Source organism: Petromyzon marinus, chromosome 23 (assembly GCF_048934315.1).
Source record: "Petromyzon marinus isolate PM22_M1 ecotype Great Lakes invasive population chromosome 23, UKy_Petmar_22M1.pri1.0, whole genome shotgun sequence".
Classification (NCBI taxonomy): domain Eukaryota; kingdom Metazoa; phylum Chordata; class Hyperoartia; order Petromyzontiformes; family Petromyzontidae; genus Petromyzon; species Petromyzon marinus.
The window spans coordinates 12,196,266-12,217,727 of record NC_133689.1 but is presented as its reverse complement, the minus strand read 5'-3'; the positions used below and the strand labels follow the sequence as shown (position 1 = coordinate 12,217,727).

General features: G+C 45.0%; 1 protein-coding gene across 1 annotated transcript; it reads right to left on the bottom strand.

The window, feature by feature from the left end:
* Positions 1 to 1,385: 1,385 nt before the first annotated feature.
* LOC116937723 (olfactomedin-4-like) lies at positions 1,386 to 9,022 on the bottom strand. Its single transcript, XM_032944818.2, has 5 exons — positions 8,906 to 9,022; positions 8,314 to 8,472; positions 6,978 to 7,184; positions 4,979 to 5,150; positions 1,386 to 2,530 (listed from the first exon to the last, which is right to left on the bottom strand). Exons 1-5 carry the CDS (start codon positions 8,966 to 8,968, stop codon positions 1,740 to 1,742), a joined length of 1,392 nt encoding a protein of 463 aa, XP_032800709.1. The 5' UTR covers positions 8,969 to 9,022; the 3' UTR covers positions 1,386 to 1,739.
* Positions 9,023 to 21,462: the final 12,440 nt, after the last annotated feature.

Here is a 21,462-nt window from a genome sequence, read left to right as displayed (position 1 = left end):
TGCTTTGTTTTTCTTCTACTTTGCATATGGATCGGGAGCGAATGCAAGTCTTAAACGTCGTTTTATAGCCACCCAGTGCGATTAAAAACACGTAAAGGGGTGTTTCTATTCGGTCTCTGAATGGGACATATCAAGCCGTGGCGGAGAGCGAGAGGCAGATAGATTGTTGCCTATGGAGGTGGCATTAGAATATGTTCATCCAATATAGTAAGTGTAATTGAATGCATTCATTTTTAATAAAGGATATTGAGATTGTCAATGTTTTGTTGTTGGCAATAATGATACCATGCTTAGGAAAAATAATTAAAGTAATGCATTTGTTATTTTTATATCTTACATCAACATTAGCGGTATTTTTTCAGCACGTAGTTCCATCTTTGTAAGTAACTGCAAAAAGATATACATAATATACATTGACCTTTGTCCCAATGTACTTGAATCAACTTTGATGCGGCAGGTTGCGCAAGGCGGCTGCAGGAGTAACACTCAGATTTGATTGGAGCATTTTAGTTCCGTTCATGGCAATGGCGAGTTGCTATCACGAGGCGACAGTCTCGACCGTACCGTGGCGCCGATCTTCATGCTCGTGAAGAACCATCCACAAATGGCAGTGGCACGTCAAGCGTCAAGCAACGAGCAGGTGAAAACAGACTGCTCAAGGTCGGTCATGAAACTGTCGCTGTTGAAGTTGTGCCGACGACATCTCCAGCCTGCTACTGGAAGCAGGCCGATTGTTTCACATCCACCGAACTAGTGGTCAGACACCAAAAAAGACAAAGACCCCCTGTGTAGCCTTAACAGACTGTAGGGGCAAGTGCTGTTTGCGAGCAGCACCTATGAAGGCCGGCATGGCACACGAGGGGGTGGGTGGCCAGCACCACGCCCGGCTGGGTTTGTCTCCCTCGTGGCGATGTTCACACACCGCACCAGGTACTTGACTCTAACATGTGTGTCCTTAATAGAATCATGCTCACAGTGCCATCGAGCCACCTGTTTCCAATGATCTCAACGCGCGCCTTCCAGAACCTTCTCTTGTACAGCCCCCGACAATGACAGTGCGTGTCATGGTGTCTTCGTGCAGTTGCGTTTGATGGGTCTCTGTGTGCGACAGATGCATCGTCGAGTTAAGTTTGTTGTTGCCTGTTTATTGTTAACTGCAACATCGTGTACATCACGTCAGTTGCATTTGTTGTCGGTGCAGTGCAGGACATCGGTAGTTGCATAGCTGGGCCACCCTTTGTTCTTGTTGAGGCGGCTGCATTGTGGCTAAAACGCAGTGCACTATGAGGTTGCTACCCCTTAATGCCCACGACCTCTGATTAGTAAGGTTATCTACGTACGGCGCGAAATAAGTTCAACATACTGGTTGGTGACCAACTCCCGAGTTGCGAAAGTATTTGTTTCTTTATTGCTGTTTAAATGACGATAACAACACCAAATACTGAACTGAATAAACACCGATGGCCACATTCACAGCATCCATGCATTGGCTTGTCATAATTGGAGCATAACGTTTGTTTTATATAATTTCTATGTATTTCACACCTGGAGTGTGTCTAGGTCTACAAATCATGCAGCATCATCTATTTGAAATGGAGTAAACAAATAACCGATGCACGCTCATTTTAAATATTACACGGTGCAGTATATGCCCTGGCAACTATCAATAATAACCTATAGATTGAATTGTTGAAGCTCTCATACAATGAAAGCCCTAAGGAACTACGAATTGTTATAAATTATATTGGTTTAAAGGTCACATCATAAGTAACCAAATATCCCTGATTATACATGTACAGCTTGTGATCAGCTGGGTTGTAGTTAAGGCTGCTCATCTTTTCCAAGGGCTTCGAAATCACGATGCTCATTAACCTCTCTTGGTTAGTTTTTGTGTCAAATGCAAAGTAGATCTCTTCAGTTTTAAGGCTAGAAGTGCGCGTGAGGTACAGGACTCCACACACCACGAAGCCATTGCTAACTGAGGGTTTGTACTGCGTGGTGGTCCAGCTGCTGATAACAGCAAGGGAAGTATCATTAAGTAAAGCAAGGGACAACTTCCCATCAACAGAGTAAATGACCCACAGACCTTGTTCATCCACAGAGAAATCCATATCAGTATAGGTAGAGCCCAGGTAAGGATACAAATTGCTTCCTGACGCTTGGGGGAGATTTACTCTGGTAATAGTGGAGGCTGTCAGGTTATATTTGCAAATAGAGACACCAGTAGAGCATCTGTAAAACATGTGATTTTTGTACATCACTGCATCCATTCCATAACCACAATCAGATCCACAAGAAAGGGTCTTTTGTTCCATCTGCACATACGTCTGCAGTGCCCGGTAGTTAGCAAACATCTGAATCACAGTAAAGTAAACCTGATTGCTGGTTATCACCCAGTACACATCCTCACGTCCCTTCAGTGGGAGTGGATCTTTCCCAAATGCACCATATTGGAACGCTGCACCTTGCATGTTCAGAATGTGAATATATGGTGCGCTGACGTTCTGCAAGCCACCGTGCACGCATGAGCCTGGAAAGAAACACACACTTTAGAAAATGTTTTTAACGTTTCCATGAGGAGAAAAATTTCATTGAAATTTCTAATTATGATTTTAAAATGATCAAACACGTAAACTGTTTTATGAATACAAATATACAACTTAAATCTCAGTCGCCACCACAGGAATTGGTAATGTCCATCACGACCAATGGATGAGTATAACACCAGAATTGTTTAGTCAGGGCCACACAAGAACTTACTACATTAACTTTTAAAAATATTTCCAGGGTAATCCACTTATATACACTCCATTGAAGTAATAGGGAGACATTTTAGACACACAAATACTATACTGCTCCTCTGAGAGGGTTTTTGGTCGTCATCACGTAGCCACCCCACCCCGACTGCTTCCACCCACCCATACCCACTGGTGTCCCCGGTCACCACTACCACTGCTGTGCACCTCCCTTCCACAACCTCCACCCCTACCTCTACAAGTCCCTGGTCACTACCACTGCTTTGTGCACAATTCCCCATACCCTCCACAACCCTCACCACCACCCAAACAAGTTCAACCCTGTGTCTGGAAGAAGAGGTGGGGGGGGGGAGAACCTAAACAGAAAGACGTGGAGGGGGGTCTAAAGAAGGGTGGGTCCTCAAAAGGGAAGGTATAGGATGGGACTCCAAGCAAAAAGAGGCAGGGTAAATTTTGACTTTAAACTTTCGTGACTGCAGGAATTAATATTCTTTCGGTAAAGTCACGCGTGTTGCGGTCTTCATCAGCTGATGAAGACCGCTTGTGTTGCGATCGAAACGTCGTGGGTTTTTTGCTTTCATTTTTATTTTATTTTTAATTTAATTTTAAATTTAATTGATTCGCCTCTACGGGGAGGATTTCCACACAACAATAACTTCAACCGAGAAGATGGATGCAAAATTGAGCAATCTTTGGAAGGACGTTGATCAACCAGGTAAAATGTTAACTGTTGTGTTAGCCGACTCTCTGAGTTGCATTACATTTCTAAATTGTGTTAAGTTTGATATCTAAGCTTCCTTTTCATTTTTTCTCTCTCTCACCTTAGCACTCTTTGAATTTCACTCCCACCCTCTCGTCCGTTACGGCCTCCCCTCCCTCCCTCCCCTCTCTCGGATCTATATAATGCCTCGTCACAATGGCATGCTTCTCTCTCTCACCTGAAGACGATTGCTTGTTGTTGCGATCGAAACGTCGTGATCTATGATTTATTTTCCTATCTACGTGACTTTACCGAAAGAACCAAAGAGTATGAATTACTGCAGTCACAAAAGCTTCAAATCAAGATACATTTTATCATTTTTATTTTATATCTACGTGACTTTACCGAAAGAACCAAGAATAAGGGGCAGGGTCGAAAGGTGAGAGGGCAGGGCCAAAAGGAAAATGGTGTTCAAGAAGGGGTGGGGTCTCAAGTGAAAAGGGGAGGGCCTAAATAGAAGGGGGCGGAGCCAATAGAGGAAGGGGCAGGCCACAACGGAAGTGGGCGGTTTGTAAATACGAAGGGGCAGGGCTTGAAGAGGAAGCCCAAGTGAGTGATCTCCAATTAAAACAGGGCCCAAAAAACAGCAAACCCACATATCTCAACAAAAATCAGAGTTAAAAGAAAAAAACAATTCCGCATGAACCATGAACTTCCCTCGTGATATGTGCAGCAGGAAAGCAAACATGTCGCAGATGCGGTCACAGACCAACTGGTTTTGTTTTAAATCCACTATAAAGTAGTGGAGGCTCCTCCCTCACTTTGGGCATTACAAAAGTGATACAATAATTGGCATTTATATGGCGGAGCATATCAAAATAATAGACCAACTAATACACGAAAATGTTTAATGTTGATGCGGTGTGCAGCGCATTACAACAGGAATCGGCAGCGCGATTCTGCTAATCTGGAAAAAAGCTGCAGATTACAGAGGAAGCATGACACGTGACTAGTAGCTAAGGTAACTCGCAGTAAATGTGAGGATTATGAGGTTTCAAATTTTTCTAATTCCCAAGAAGTGCAATCTGCCATTTGGGGTCGATATTGAGGGATTTTGCAGTAAAAGAAAAATCCAATACAAGTAAAAAAATATGCAAACATTATTTTCTATTAAGCGCAACTAGGATGTGCAGATGCAACAAACAAATGCAAAGTAAAAAAAGAGCTTAACTCAGAATTTCCAAACAGCTCGACTCCTGCAGTTCTGAAGAACCATGGCCACATCTAATGTTTGTGGTTAGCTGTCCACGAAGTGGAATCAATCTGCCACGGTGTGCCACGGATTGCAGGAAAGGTTGCGAACAGCCAATAATCCGCAAATTATAGGGATTTACGGATTATGGCATCGCAGATTATTGTATTTCTGCTGTATTTGAGTTGCATTTGTATTGCACTTAACCCGACCCCTATCTACTGCAGTGGACGTATAGGTTGAAGAGAACCACTGATATATGGAACTCACCTATGGGGGGCTGCTGGCCAGGATTGCTGCCGGGGGGCTGGCCAGCATTAGAGGCCTCCTCTTGGCAGTCCTGCAGCTGCTTGCGCAGAGTGTCCACCTGGCGTCGGATGAGCAGCACGTTGTTCCTGTCGTAGCTCTCCAGCGTGTTCACCACCACGCTGACGTTCTGGATCTGTTGACCAGGATGGAGTTATAATACATTGCGTCATAAGTGTTACAAACGAAAACTTCTATATTTATATACGCCAGAATTCTTAAATGAGTGATGTGAATATTTCAGGACTTCTGTTTGCGAAGTAGAAGCACTTCTAAAATATTGTTGCACGTGACAATTAACTGTAGGGGAAGGGCTACCAAATGTCTGGGAGACTAAAATGGGACATGTGCTGAGCTGGTAGGGCCCTCCCTCCATCAGCCCCACCCACTTTTACATGGCCACGCCCACTCACTCACTATTCCCGCCCATAAAGTTGTTTTTCCTCGCTCTGTCTGACATTTGCCCTGCCTACTGCTCTGCCATGTGAGAACTGGAATGCCAGGAGAACAACCCTCACAAAGCAATTAACATCAACATTGTATCCACATAAGCCATATTCACGTGGTGCCTTATTTTACGGCAGAAGCAGTGAACTTTAATTCCAGTCCAGATATATTTTCTATTGAGCTGCCTGCATATGTCTTCACGTGAAACTGCTAAATTCACCGCTACATAGCAAGTTGTGTTATGAGTTGCTGCACTGAACATTTACAACAATGAATAATTAGTATTAGGGTTCTTTCTCTGAAGGAAAATTACTATTCATATATATGCACAATTACATTTGTATAATCAATAATTAATATGTTCATGTCTCTTTAAAAACACACTTCATTCGGAGGAAAAAATGCTTAAAATGATAACCTCAGGTAGCTCTAACAAAGTATTTTGAATTTTGATTTAAAGCTTTCGTGACTGCAGGGATTCATATTCTTGGTTCTTTCGGTAAAGTCACATAGAAGGGAAACAATAAAATAATAAAAATTATAAAACAATAAAATTATCATGACGTTTCGACTGCAACACAAGCGATCATCATCTGATGATCATCAGATCATCGTCGAAACGTCGTGAGAATTTTATTGTTTTATATTTTTATTATTTCATTGTTTCCCTTCTACGTGACTTTACCGAAAGAACCAAGAATATAAAGTATTTTGATTTAAAATCTTGTTTCGTTTTCATAACCTACCCGTTTCTTGTATATCATACAGTAAACATGATATTCACTTTTTTTTCAAATGTGAATGGTGAATAATACTTGGAAACTGCAACCCTTTAACCCCCCTCATACATCCAGGACCCCAAGGCCCAGTGACCCTGGGACCCACATCTTGTCAAATTACATGAGAACTCCATTAACTAACATGCTCATGTCTTTATACTGCCACGTGTTAGCCACTTGCCTACCCCTCTTGTGTTCATTAAAATAGGAACTCCCAACCCTGTGAAATTCCAACAATAGGCTCTGTAATTAAGCACGTGTATGACCTGTAATGGCAGGCAGTATGTTTATTGAAGAAAGTGCACATGTGTGGAACACGTACATAAATATCCAAGAGTACTGAAACCCTTTTCTACACCCTAATAGCAATTAGACAAAGGACATTAAAACATTATCTCCAGGACAGCAGTGAAGTAATAAACCATTGTGGTTTAACATAGTAACAATTCCTCATCCCTTTGCAAGCAATTTCGCTAAGGAAGGCCATTTAATATCCGAGTGATTTATGCACCGTTTCTGTTTCCATGCTCTTCCCCTCCGACTCACCAGCCCTCAATGACCAGGGTGGTGAAGTATGGTTTGGAAATGATCGAACAACCCCCATGACCAGAGTGGAATGACGAAGGGCTGTAATTTTTTGTATGTGTGTTTTTTTTTAACACATTTTCACAAGCTTTACCATAACACAACACCCCTGATGGAAACAATTGCATGCCTTTGTGACAATCGTGACTCACCGAGAGGTGGAGACGATCGAGCGTGGCGCTGGAGACCTCCAGCTTCAGTTGCTGCACCAGCTGCTCCATCCCCCGGATCTCCACCCGCAGCAACTCAAAGTCCAGCTCTGTGTAGCGGTCATGGCCCTGCTCCATTCGCTCCACGCGCACCGTCAGGTTCCGCAGCAGCGCCGTGTAGCGCACCAGTGTGGCGTGGTTCTCTGCCACCTGTAGGCGTAGTTTGAAGATTACCTCCTTCCAACGCATTTCAATCGGTCTTTTACACGTGTTGACTTAATAAACCATTTGTATTAAATGTACGGGACTGTTGTTGGCAGTGCTGTAGTCATATATATATAAATTTAGCATGACTATAACAGCATGGTTGGCTAAGGTACGGTGCGAAAGAAGTTCAACATACATACAATAAAAGGTTGATTCGTCAAGGAATCTTTGAGGACAGATTAATACCGGGGTGTTATCAAATACTGCCCTGGGCTCCCACAAATATATGAATTGCTTTAGAACGGCTGAAATACAACACTACAGCGCAATGATGAGCCCTAGAAACAATTTAGTCATTACAGCCAAATCCTCAATGGCTATTACTCACAGGAATTTAGTTTTCCTAATTTAAACTTTGATTTAGCTCTACAAACCACATTCTATTTTATGTGTACCTGTGGTTAAATCATGAGCCTGCATGCTTATATTAGGTATGAGAATTGCGCGAGTTATTTACTTGCTTGCTTTTAGCTCTGTAAAGCACCTTGCGACCTCTGGGTGAAACGCGCTTTACTAGTGTCAATTATTATTGTTAAAAACCCATGACTGAATTAACCGGGATGAATAACAATGGAGAGGTTGACATCGGCTATGGGTGTTGACAAAACATGAGTTTGGAAGAAATGGAACATAAAGAGAGATGCCCCTAAAGCTGTAGCAGCAAACCTGGGCCCCCGTCAAGCTTCATCCTGCCCTGCTTGGGGAAATACTGTCGTGCCCTCTGCAGTGTGAAACGGGTGACTGATCATTTCCAAAGAGTGTACGGGATTTTTTCGGCCTGCAATTATGGTCTTCTGCAGGGATTCCAGGAATTGTCATCACAATATGACGACTCAATTCAACAATACATTATTTTAGCATTGTGGTGCATGGAGAATCACTAATGGTTGCATAGGAAGTCCGTCACGGTGTTCCGAAGCATTCATGAACTGATAACCTTCCAGAAAGTAACGATACAAGGGTGTATAGTATTTTCGAGGCATACAAGAAAATATTGAAAACCTATACCGTCATGTTTCATGTTGGCTTAATGGGCAATGTTTAAGCTCCTGGTGAAATAAGAAGAGGTCACCTTCTGTGACTCCACCGTGACGGCCGTGGCAATCGTCTGGGTGCTGAGCTGCAGCTGCTCCACCGTGTTGGCCGGGAAGACGGGGTCCGGCAGATAGACGTTACACACGCACTGGCCCTCCGCATCCCGGGAGCCGTTAGTGTAGGCGCCAGGGACCAGCTTTGAAGCGAAGATCACAACGTGAAAGCACATCACACTCGCATATTTTAAACATCACAATTGCATATCCACCGTAATATTTAAAGAGGTATTGTTCCCAAAGTTTATACAAAATTAATTAAGTTTGCTTTGTAGACTACAAGACCACGAGAGATGGAGATGGCTTGGGGAAGCCTTCATCCAGCAGTGGATAGATCATGTCTGATGGATATTATACACGTAGAATGCCAGATATGTCATCATTAGCTATTAGCCATCGTTCATCCAGAAAGTTTTAAGGAAACCCGCGCTTAACATCAACAAGGTCTATTTTAACACACAGCAGCACCAATTCCAGTATATATCTTATTATAGTTGTGGTTACTTGTCAAATGCCTACTCCAGTCGACCAGTCAGACATTGAGCCTGGCCTGCAACAGCGCGCGTAGCTTACATAAGTGGAGCAAGCGAGCTCCTGGAGGAGAAGACCGAGGACGATGCTGAGCAGTGCCTTCATCGTGACTGCTGGATGAGCTACAACTGTAGTAGTGTCCAGGTGCTCTGGTCTGGTATTTATCAGAGTGCCACTCCCATGCCACGCAAACACCCTTTGTTCTCTGTGTAGTGGCAGCCGTCACGGGGGAATTACCCCATGGAAAAAAAATTCATTGAGGTCTAAATGAGTGCTGGGGAAATCCACATTTAAAACAAATGGGAGATAAGTTAATGTTTACCTACGTCCTTTTTGTTCCCCAGGGTGATTCATCGTATGTTTGCCAGTCTCTACGAAATGCCCCCAGAAAGTAATACTCAATCTGGTTAAAGAACACAATGCTGTTTGTTCAGTCTTAATTTAATCATTTGAGTCTGTTTACTTTTTAGAGACTGTGTAATGACTCTCTTTACTTTCTATTTGAGGACAAACTGCACAATGAGCAGTTAAAAAAAATCCTCTTCCCCTTGCCATGAAGTTGGGTGGAAATTCCATGCCAAGTTATACTTTCCATTACTTCCTAGAAACCTTAAATGTATATTCCATGGGCCTCCATGGGCTTCCATGGAACTCCAGGATGTGTAACCTGTATCATGCATATCGTCAGTCATGATCTATCCACTGCTTGATGAAGGCCTTTCCAAGACACCATCTCTTCATGGCCCTACTATGCAATAATATGTCTAGCTCCTGCACTTGAGCATATTTCATCGCTTCTATCTATGCGGAAGCTAGTGGGACTTAATCTGAATGATGAATGAAATAGGTAAATGTCAATGATTGAAATTCAATCATCCAATCTTTAATACTGTAATACAAAACACTGGATACATTCATCTTTGTATAGTAATACACATAGTAATTGTAAATTATTTTTTTACTGAAAATATAAACGTATTCAATATTATGGCCATATATAAATAAATCAATAAGATATGATAATAACAATACAAATTAAGTGATTTTATGGTTGAACAACCGCAATGACCAAATACTAATGGGGAAGCCTGCATCCAGCAGTGGCTTGATAAAGGATGTGAATTATTAATCATCAGAATGTTTTCTTTGGCATTGTGCTCTTCAGTATGTTGTACACATCATTAATTAACATTTTGAAGATACTTTACAATTGTTAATACCCACATTCATGAATATACGTTACTAACAGTCGGTTAAAGCAGCCACTCCATTTCTGAGTTCATTATCTGATGAAGCTCAAAGCAGTTTGGGCGAAGTCATATTATTTAAATTCAATCATGACAAGCACAGTACTAAGCCACTAGTAAGGCGCTGTATTAAGCAAGACATGATAAATACACTGGTACATCGAAACAAAGTTTGTGTAAAACTGATAGGCTTATCAGGTGAGAGAGTGTCACTGACACACAGGTTGGCATAAAACTGCCACCACGAGGCCTTACCCGAACACAAATGTTGGTTACAAAACCCTAAAAACATTTTAAGTCAAATGTGTGCACTTCACATTTGAGGTACACTTAAGCAACGGTGAGCAGGGCAATGGATAATGTTCTGGAAGTCTTTCATGGAAATTCATGAGTAATTATATTCTGAGCAACCATAACTACACACTATTCCATGAACATCCCAAATCCCTTTGCCTATGGAATTTGAAAATAACATTTTGCTCAGCGTTAATCACCGGACACAATCCACGATTGTCTTCTACAAACCAACAGTGTCGTCGGTTCATGGGAATACAAAACAAACAACAGTATAAATGATTAATGTTCAGATGTTGCAATCGTGCCCTTTGGATTACCTTACGGATAAGTGTTGTAACACGTTTGCATGTGGAATAGAGTACGTCAATGTTTGCACTCCTGGAGGCTGGTGCCGTTTTGTAAAATGTTGAGAAATTGTGATGGCACGTGTCATAGACCTTAATAACAACAATTATGCGTCCTATAAGCTGTCATTGCGATTTAAAAAATGTGTTAAAGTACACTGGAATGCGTTTACTGATCACCCTTTGTAGTTACTCTAAACTACAAGAGATTATTTGCTATAGGATACTATAAATATCACCTATGAGTTACTATTAAATCTGTGGTTATTATACTCACACCTTCAAAATCACAAAGCTTCTCCTGGGTGCTGATTAAAAATTAATAATTTATGTTAATTTGTTAAGTTATATCAATACAGCTGCATTTATCAAGTTTTACTCTGCTGATGAGAACGAGAAAGGTCGACACCAGTCCAAAAGTTAACTTGTTTAAACAAATGCTGCTACATAACATTGGTCCGGAAATCCAATCGTGCCGATGGACTAAAAATATGTTGTACGTATGTATGTGGAACTTCTTTTGCACCGTACGTAGCCAACCATCCTACTCGGAGGTGTGTGTATATATGTTTGTAAATATCGGAGTTTTTTTTGTAATCAGGTTTTCCCTTCATAATATTTTTCCTGTAATTATGCACAATAGGGCACCATTGGTTTGATAAAAAAAATATGCTGCCGGGTGCCCTGACAACATCCTGAGTGTTGAGATTCCCTGCCACCGTCGCGAACGCCTGTGCAGTATATCCATTAATCAGTCACCGATTGGTCACCTTGAATATAAATGAGTTTGAAGCTCAATATAGACCATCAAAGTATCCTTTATATGAATTGTTACAACATATAGTAGCTCTGCACATATTTTACCTTTTAATGTTAAATAAGTTGTGGTTTAATTTTGTCGATGAAATGTAGATTTCACGTTGTTTTCCTCTACAATTGTTAAACTTTTAACCTAACACACACTACATTTGTTCCAATTCTTACCGTGTTACAATCTGTATTTAATCCACATCCAAGCTGAAAACTGTAGCGACCTCACCTTGAACCGAACTACAAAATAACACAATAAATACGCAATGTCTCCTTCACATAACAAAGATACTCGCTTGTACTGTCAGCGAGTTTCATCGGCATATTACGTGCCCTGAACACAAGTGCCTTTGTGTCCTCTGGGTTTTCCCTCCACCTTTAGAATCAACATTACGCTTCAAGTATTTTACTGCGAGAAATGTCCACATGGTAAGCCACTTCGTTGAGCTATTATGTGGCCAGATCGTTTCTGAAAAAAGATATACAGCTCAGTGGGCTTTGCCTGGTAAAAAAAAAATAATGTGCGAAGATAAAATTATTACACGTGTCCAAGGGAGTGGCATCTTTGCATGCCTCGTGAGGCAAGGATCCGTTGCCAGGGTCACTCATTCTCATGTGGTCAGCCAGGTCACTTGTGCACGTACGATGGGTGGAGTGGCATGGGCGAGAGACTGGCTCTCACCTGTGACCACAATCACTCGGGGTGGTTTGAGCAGAACAGTGGAATGTATCCAACTAACCCACTCGTGCTGTGCCTAGATGTTTTGTGTTTACTCTAATCAAGGGTTGTCTACCCGTCCCCGGGTGAGTGTAGAGGTTAACGCGCTGTGCTATGGAAGCCAGCAACCCGACTTCGATTCCCGCTCACGGCTGCCGCCACCAGTGACTATCTTAACCAGTCTTGGACTTCCCCTAGGTCGACTCAGCCTCAAATGAGTACCTGGTGCGGTGTGTCAAAATTGCCACTAGGGCGAGGGTGTCAAAAACACGGCCTGTGGGCTGGACCTGGCCCCCCAAGCCCCTTCCTCTGGCCCACCACCTTTTGAAAACGTTATGACTTATTTATATACATTTAAAGTCTCTACCTAAATGTAACCTGAATTTAAAATTGAAATGTATCAATGAATCAACTATTTTTTCCCACGCTTTCAGATTTTGAATTTGAGGCACAGCACGCCAAATCCCCCATTTCAATCTCTGGTTGAAATTAAAAGTTAAAATGCATGGGAAAAGATAATTATTTTTTTATTGTGATATAATTTGTATAGCCTTTATTGTTATCTAAGAAAAGGAAGGTGGACAAGGTGTGTAGAGTTGTCCAATAAAATGGAGGAATTCATATTAGTGGAGGTGAATGAAAAGGAAACATGCTTGATCTGCGCATCGCAAATAATTGTCCACAAAAGAGTACAGCGCTCCGAGGCAATGTGAATCCAATCATGCGGAGAAATACAACAAATACCCTGGGAAGATGCGTGCCAACACAGTTGACGAACTCGAGAAATTGTTGAAAAAGCAGCAGTCCCTTTTCACGAAAGCCCATCAAGTGAGGCGTCAGTTAAAGCTAGCTCTATGACTGCACATGAACTTGCTCGGTCAGGAAAACCCTTTTTTCAGATGGGGGCATGCTTATCAATGCAGATTTAAAGTCCAGAAAAGCAACAGGCCTTTGCTAATATTAGCCTCTGTAGAAACACTGTCGCCGAGAGTGTTAGTGACATATATTTGAGAATATTAATGAGCAACTTACGGACAACTCACAGTCATTTTATGCATTTTCGGTTGCCATTGATGAAAGCACGGATTTAACTGACGTGGTGCAACTTGCAGTTTTCATTTGTGGTGTTGATCAAAACATGTGGCGTTTGTAGAGGTGGTTCCCATGAAAGACACCAAACCACAGCTGTAAATATATTCACCAGTTCGGTGGATGCCCTGGACAGATTAGGTGTAGACTGGTTTGGCCGCACACGGAGCACCATGCATGGTGGGTAAGAGAGCTGGAGTTGTCACAAAGTAAAAATAAAGGTTCCGTCAATCCCGACCGTCAGTTTTTCAGTGTGCATTGCATTTTACACCAGGAAGCACTGTGTAGTAAAACATTGCAAATGGGAAATGTGCTGGCTGTGGTTACAAACACCGTTAATTTCATTCACGGAAGGGGCCAGACCCACAGGCACTTCAACTGCCTTCTTGAAGATGCCCAGAAGCCCTGTAGACTGCCATATTGCACACGGACATTTGTTGGATAGGCTGGGGAGCGGTATTGAAACGTTTCTATGAATTGCGTGGTGAACTACAGTTGTTCATGGAGCAGAAAGGGAGGGCTATAACAATGAATGGATGCGGGATCTTGTTTCATGGTCGATATTACAGAACATCCGTCTTAACACCAAAATGCAGGGGCGCAATAAATGGTTGACAGATGTTTATGACAGCATTCACACTTTAGAAGTCAAGCTTCAGCTGTGACTAGGAAGACACAAGGCAGCCGGGCCTGGTGCTGGCCACCCATCCCCTCGTGGATGTCGGCCTTCATAGGTGCTCGCTAACAGCACTTGCCCCAATAATCTGTTAAGGCTGTAAAGGTGATCTTTGTCTTTGTTGCGAGTCAAGTGGAGGTGGGGCAGGTGCTAAGGGGACTATTGTGTACCATGACACACATACATGGGGCACGCGCGCACGCGCACACACACACAGACGCATGCACCAACAGCGATCCCCCGTATAGCTTTAACAGACTGTGGGGGCAAGTGCTGTTAGCAAGCAGTGCCGATGAAGGCCAGCACGGCATACGAGGGAGTGAGTGGGCAGGATCATGCTCGGCCACTTTGGATTCTGCAATGCTGATGTTTACACTCAACGCACCAGGTACGCGTGTGAGGCTTAGTCAATCTAGGGGAGGCCCAGGACCCATTCAAATAATCGTCACTGGTGTTGGTCGTGAGTGGGTATCGAACTCGGGTCATTGGGTTTGTAGCGCAGCGCACAAACCATTGCGCTACCACTCCCCGCACACACACACACGGGCACACGCGCACACGCGCACACACACAAGTGTGGGGGCTACCGTCCCCCGCCATCACCGAATTGTCGGGGCCGTTGCTCCCCGACTCCCCCGTTACATTCACACTACTACCCCCCGGCTGTTCTGTGGGGTTCGGGTTACCGACCCCCGACTCCTTGCCCCCCTGTACCCCTGACTGTGTTGTTGACCGCGTAAGCATGGCTCAATTAATGGGCTTGGACGCTTTACGCTGGCGGTGCGCTATGCGGGTTCGGTGGTGGCGCGCTGCGGTGAACGCGCTCGCAAAGTAAAACCCCGTCCCGCACGTGAACAAACAGGTACGGCACGCTAACGCGTGATTCCCTCACACAAACGTTCTACGCGCTCAGGCAATAACACGACGCTGCTACCTGCCGAGCCCCGTGCACCAATCACACGTGAGGGAGTGGGGAGTCAGGGGTGGGAGGCCAGGGGCGTCTGCCGTGCGCGTGCTGCTGATTGGAGGGGGTCACTTCACTCCGATTTAAAGGGCCGTTTAAACAGCCACGCGAATACGCGCACGCCAGGCGCTTAGCTCGCTACCTCACTATAGACAATCGCGCAGGCACGCGACTGCAACAGTCACACAGGCACTCGAGCGCTAAACACCACCGAAAACAGTCGCGTAGGCACGCGAGCACTAAGCACTACTGTAAACAATCGCACAGGTACGCGAGCGCTAAACACCACCGAAAACAGTCGCGCAGGTACGCGAGCGCTAAGCACTACTGTAAACAATCACACAGGTACGCGAGCGCTAAACACCACCGAACACAGTCGCGTAGGCACGCGCTGAACACTCCGCCCCATGGTAAACAACCGCGCATGCACGCGAACACCAAGCATGCTCTACCCTCCTCTTCACACTCACAAAGACCATACGACACAGTTTATCCCCCTACTAGCTATTTTATTTACCGCGAGTAACCCGTTAAACTACGCGTGATCGTGTGGGTCAGTGGATGCCACCCTATTCCCCCTGGGCTCCTAGGCTCAATTTATCCTGCCTATCGCTCCGCTCTCTACCCTCGATAAAACAGCTCAAACTCACCTCTCTCTCACTTACGCTTACGTCCACTCTGCTGCGCTGGAAGCTGTAGAATGGCGATGTTGTGGATCGTCTCCGCGGAGGATGGTGCCTGGCTGCGCTGAAGCTCGTCACATGGACGATTCGAACGGCCGGCTCCGTGGACCTCGATGACTGGAAGAAGAACTCTGATGCTACCCTAAGCCTCCGTATTTTATCCACCCCATCCGTGGTGCTCTCGTTCGTCCACCCGTGCTCTTTGCCCAATCGGAGGCCGAGTTATTCTCGTCCCTTTCACATTCGGGTCTATAATTTTACCTATAACAAAAAGGTATTCAGATGCTTCCGTACCCGTGCTGCCCTGTCCAATCGGAGGCTGAGTTATTCTCGTCCCCTTCACATTCGGATTCGTAATCTCACCTATAACAAAGCGTTCCGCTGTTCCCACACCCCGTGCTGCCTTGTCCATTCAGATGTCGGAATGCTCCTGTCGCGTTGTTATTGGGGTCCCTAATTCTACCTATCACAAAGGCGTACCGCTGTTCCCACGCCCCGTGCCGTGTGTGTGTGATCTCATCCGCGGTGGCTTTACAGCCCCCTGCCGTGACTATGTAATTATAATATCAGGCCATGGCGCCGCGGTGCTGGTCAGCCTCAGAGGTAGGTCGCCCAATTCCCCGGCCGCAGGAAACCATGAAGCTCGATCCCATTAGGGGCTTCTGGACGAAAACCTGTTGGCCAGGTGACCCACCCCGCGGGCCCTATGTGGGGCATGCGTGTGCAGGGTGTGCGTGTATTCATGCGGGGGGGGAGGGGGGGGGGGCGGCGAGGGCGCGCAGCGGCGGCGTCGTTACTCCCCGGTGGCGGTGTCACGGCGGTGGGTACGGCCCCGACGGAGCGGCTCCGCTGCAGCGGCACCACACAAGCACGCGCTCACATACACAACAACAACTGCCATTCGCCACTAAATGACGGTGACGTCACCACGACGCTTGTGCCAGGCCACACACACACAAACACGGACGCACACATGTGCAGAAGCACTCCCTGCGTGAGGTTGACACATTACATCTCATGGAGGATCGCCTCGCTCAAAATATTTGTTCAGTGGTTCAATTTGCAAGTGCAAGTTCACGTTTCAAATCAATGTAAAAAAAATCGTGGAACCTGGTTCATAAATGCGTGTTCATAAGTCGAGGACTGCATGGATACAGAATAACATCCCCATGCTGTTAAAACGTCGCAATCTACCTAAATTCACCTAGCAGAAGGCTTGTAGGCTTGTCGGTAATCCAGGCCTTGCCGTTGACCCAAATTAATAATATCAGAGGTCTAGTGGCCACCTCGGGGTTATAGGGGTGGTCCCACGGTAGGGGGTACACAGGGAGAAGGTTTTGGGTGCCATCCTAGCGGTGTCTCAGCATGTGGTCCTTAACTTCACCCCAGTCCACAGACAAATGGTTGTGCTTCACAAGTTCAGTAGCACACGTAAACATATACGAAAACCACATAGTGGTGCTACAGCGACAAAACAATTCCCAATGATCCCTCAGGCTATGCCGTTTGGAGCTTCGGCCCCTGGCAGGGTCACTCATGGTGGACAGGCGGGGGATGGGAAGGGGTGAGTGGCTAATTCCGTCACGTCAGCGGTGAGTGGCTTCGAGCAGACGAGCCACTGGGTAGCCAACATGCTTCAGGGCAGATCCTCCAATTGTCTTGGTCTCCTTGCCATTGGATCCAGATCCTGTCCTGGTTAAGCATTGCGTGAAAACTGACGTGCTACAGTCTCCTCACGTTAATCTGCTCACGCACAGGCGTCATCCATGGACTCCGTTTTCACCTCCCATAACCTATGAAACTCGTCCGGCGATCAGCAAGTGGCAACATGAGCAGGCTTGTGTGGCTGGAAGATCTTAGTCACGACTTAGCATGGAGGTGGCAGCTAAAATATGGCCGCCACACACTTGGATGATGCAGAAGTGTGCCTTGGCAGCAGCTGTGTCTCAGCAGTCCTCTTTAAGATCCACTCTGCTCACCTCCTGTGGTGAAGGGGCTTAGAAAAGGTGCCCTAAAAATAGTCTTCCACGGCCAGAGGGGACACCACCTAGCGGTCGACAAAGTACAAATATTCTGAAAAATTTGGTTCGTGGAATGCCAGGACCTTAACAGATAAACCCAATTCTGACCGTCCAGAGTGCTGGACAGCAATCGATGCTCGTGAACTCAAAATATTTGACACCGACATTGCTGCCCTGAGTGAAACTCACTTTCCCGATGAAGGGCAAATTAAATAACTTGGTGGAGCCTACACCTTATTTTGAAATTGTAAACCAGAAAATTAACCTCACCTGCAAGGGGTCTGCTTCACCATGAAAACTTACCTTCTCAGCAAATTCAGTGAACTCCCAGTTGATATCAATGAACGTCTTATGATTCTATGCATAAACTGTCCAGTAATAAATATACCACATCTTCTTTGGTTCTTTCGGTAAAGTCACGTAGAATGAGAATAAAATAATAAATTGATAAAATAAAATAACACAATAATATTCTCACGACGTTTCGGCCACAACACAAGCGGCCTTCATCAGGTGAAGGGGACGAGACTGTCTGGAGGACAACACTCCAGCGCTGAGAACTGGTGGAGGGAAAGGGCAGAGGAATTCCAGCACTTAGTAGACACAAAATAACTCCCATGGCTCTTCAAAGCAACCAAAGACACCTCTGGCCTGAACAGGTCCCTGCAGGGTGGGCTGGTAGGAACATTGTAATTTTTCACTTCGTTAAAGTATTGAAAGGGGACGGCCGGACGGACGGACGGACACATTAATCTATTGCAGGCTGGTACACTCAGTTTACAACTTCGTTCCTACCAGTATAAACCATGGCCTCACACCTCTCCGCTTGAGCGATGGGACAATGCTAATCAAGGACAAAGAGAAAATACATGCTCACTGGCAAGAGCAGTTCAGAAACCTCTTCAACAGTAACGCTGTTGTAGATGAGTGTTTTAAATTAGGTCATACAGCGACCTGTCCTTTTTCAACTAGCCTGTGAGCCTCTGCTGCTTGAGGTAAAGAACACCATTAAACAACTGAAGGATAACAAGGCTTCTGGCCCGCATGGAATTCCTGCTGAAATTTAGAAGCATGGTGGTGCTGTCCTAAGGTATAGACTCTATGCCATCATCTTGATGATCTAGAATGAGGAAGATACTCCCAGTGAGTTGAGAGATGCCATTATTGTAACCATCGTCAAGAAGAGTGATGAAGCCGACTGTGGTAACTACAGAGGCATTGCCCTCCTGGCCACTGCTGGCAAGATACTCGCCAGGCTACTACTCAATTGTCTTCTCCCTCTCGCTGAAGAACTGCTACCCAAGTCTCAATGTGGCTTAAGACCAAGCCAAAGTACTACTGACATGATCTTCTCTGCTAGATTACTGCAAGAGATGTGTCGTGGTTAACATCAACCTCTCTACATGGCCTTCTTTGATCTGACCAAAGCCATCGATTCCATCAAGCAGGAGGCCCGGTGGAAGACCCTGCTGAGAAATGGCTGCCCCATAAAGTTTGTAAACACCCTCCGCCTCCTCCACGAACGTATGCAGGCAATTATTCTCAGCTACGGCGCCATGCCTGAGACAATTGTCATAAGGACCGGCGTCAACAAGGATATTAGATTTCCCCAACACTCTTCTCCATCTTTCTTCCAACAATGCTTCATCTTACATCACACAAACTCCCTTTTAGTGTACAACTAACCTACAGGATGGACGACAAACACTTCGATCTCTGCCATTTCGGAGCCAAATCTAAGATCATAGCCACATCTCTAGTGGAGCTACAATATACAGATGACAGAGTAGTCAGTACCAGTACGTAAACTGATCATAAGGCCATTGTTGATGCCTTAGCTGAAGCATACACTAGGATGGGGTATATATTGAAACGCCAGAAAAACGAAAGTACTATTTCAGAAAGCGGCCAGCATTCCATGACCTGCACCTTCAATCAGGGTCCAGGATACCTTATTAGAAAACGTGAAGTATTTACCTTATCTTTGCAACTATCTGTTACACAAGTAGACATCGACAAGGAGATTAAACATCATGTTGCCAATTCCAGCGTGACCTTCGGTCACTTAATGACCACAACATTAGAACCACCAAATTAGTGGTCTACAATGCTGTCGTGATCCCTACACGCCTGCATGGCGCAGAGATGTGGGCAACATACAGAAGACACCTAAAGGCACTTGATAAATTCCATGGAAAAGCCTTGGCATTACCTGGCAGGACAAACAAACCAACATCAGTGTTCTTGAAGAGGCCGGATCCTCGAGTATTGAATCTGCCATCACTCAATATCAGCTCCGTTGGGTTGGGCACATTGTCAGAATGCCCAATTCTAGGCTTTCCAAGCAAGTCTTCTATTCCCAACTCCAGATTGGAACACATTCTAGAGGGGGCCAAAATAAATGTAACCGGGATGTACACAAGGAACCTCACCAAGTGCAACATCGACCCGGTAACACGTGGGGGGAGCAGCTAGCACTGAAGCGTTCATCTTGGAAATCTCGAGTCCATCAAGCCACAAAGACGACGCCATAAAGAAACTGACAAGCAGGCACGAAGGAAAGAATGCACCCAGGCCAGACAGAACACTCAAATATTCAAACGATAAATAAAAACACATGCTGTCACTGTGACAAGATATGTGGTTCCAGGATTGGTCTTATCAGCCACCTGTGTGCTCAAAACCCTGACCATTATTACTGTCCGTGGACGATCATCATACTCATCCTCGAGGGATCCCAGATGGTGAGTGCACATTTGCAACCCTTCCTCTGGACCACAGCGTGGCGCTAGGGTCAGCCTTCTGCTTCTTATACTTGCCCCTGCCCTGGCTCCTGTTCTGTCCTTGATTTGACCTCGGCCTTGAGACATTGACAGTCTGGGCAGTCCTCGACATACAAAAGGGTTCTGATCCTGAGATCCGTTTGTAAGTGGAACAGCTCGTAAGTCAGACCACAATAAAGTTTCTATATATAAATGAACATACGGTCAGTGCTATGAAATGTTACGGTTTAACATAGAGCAGCATTGTTAAACTTATAAATAAGAATATTGTAAATTTGCATGTAATACTGTAATATTGTAATACAAATTAAACATAAAAGAAAGTTACGTTAAAATTTATAAAAATAGTTTGGTTTTAACTTACCATGAGTCCTGATGCTGGCTTGCTTGTTGGAAGGGGAGTAATGAGTTCCCACAATTGCACACAGACACGGGGGCGTGGGCTTATGCACGCACACACACACACAAAACAACGACAAAGATCCCCGTGTAGATCTCACAGGTTGTTGGGGAAAGTTATGTTAGCGAGCAGGGTCTATGAAGACCGGCATGGCCTTCAGAGACCATGGGTGGCGATGTTTATAAACCACACCAGGTACTAATTTGAGGCTGAGTCTACCTAGGGGTTTAAGGCCACGTGAAGTGCGAATGCTTGCTGGCAGGTCACGGAACAGACCCAGGTACCATGGGTTTACAGACTGAGATGGCCGGCAGATGCACCATCTGTGCACCCTACTGTGCCAACTTGCCATGTTTTAGCCACCTGGCGCTCCGTTCGTTGTTGTGAAAATCGCTCCTCTGCCCTCTGCTGTTGTTGGAGGGTGACGACCTCCAACTGTCCTGTCGTGTTTTTCATGAGCCTCCTCCACAGAGGCCAATCTTGACACTGCCGATACCAGTCATTGGCAAGTCTACTCAGCTCCATATCCTCTTGTAAAACATCATTCCATTTATTCTCTAGTCCCTG

What these genes read in the sequence shown, in the direction of transcription:
- LOC116937723 (XM_032944818.2), bottom strand. Translation starts at nt 8,968, where the DNA reads ATGAAGGCACTGCTCAGCATCGTCCTCGGTCTTCTCCTCCAGGAGCTC. An exon ending in AGCTCGCTTGCTCCACTTAT is followed by an intron (nt 8,473 to 8,905) that starts GTAAGCTACGCG and finishes TTCGCTTCAAAG; the next exon opens with CTGGTCCCTGGCGCCTACAC. An exon ending in TCACGGTGGAGTCACAGAAG is followed by an intron (nt 7,185 to 8,313) that starts GTGACCTCTTCT and finishes CTACGCCTACAG; the next exon opens with GTGGCAGAGAACCACGCCAC.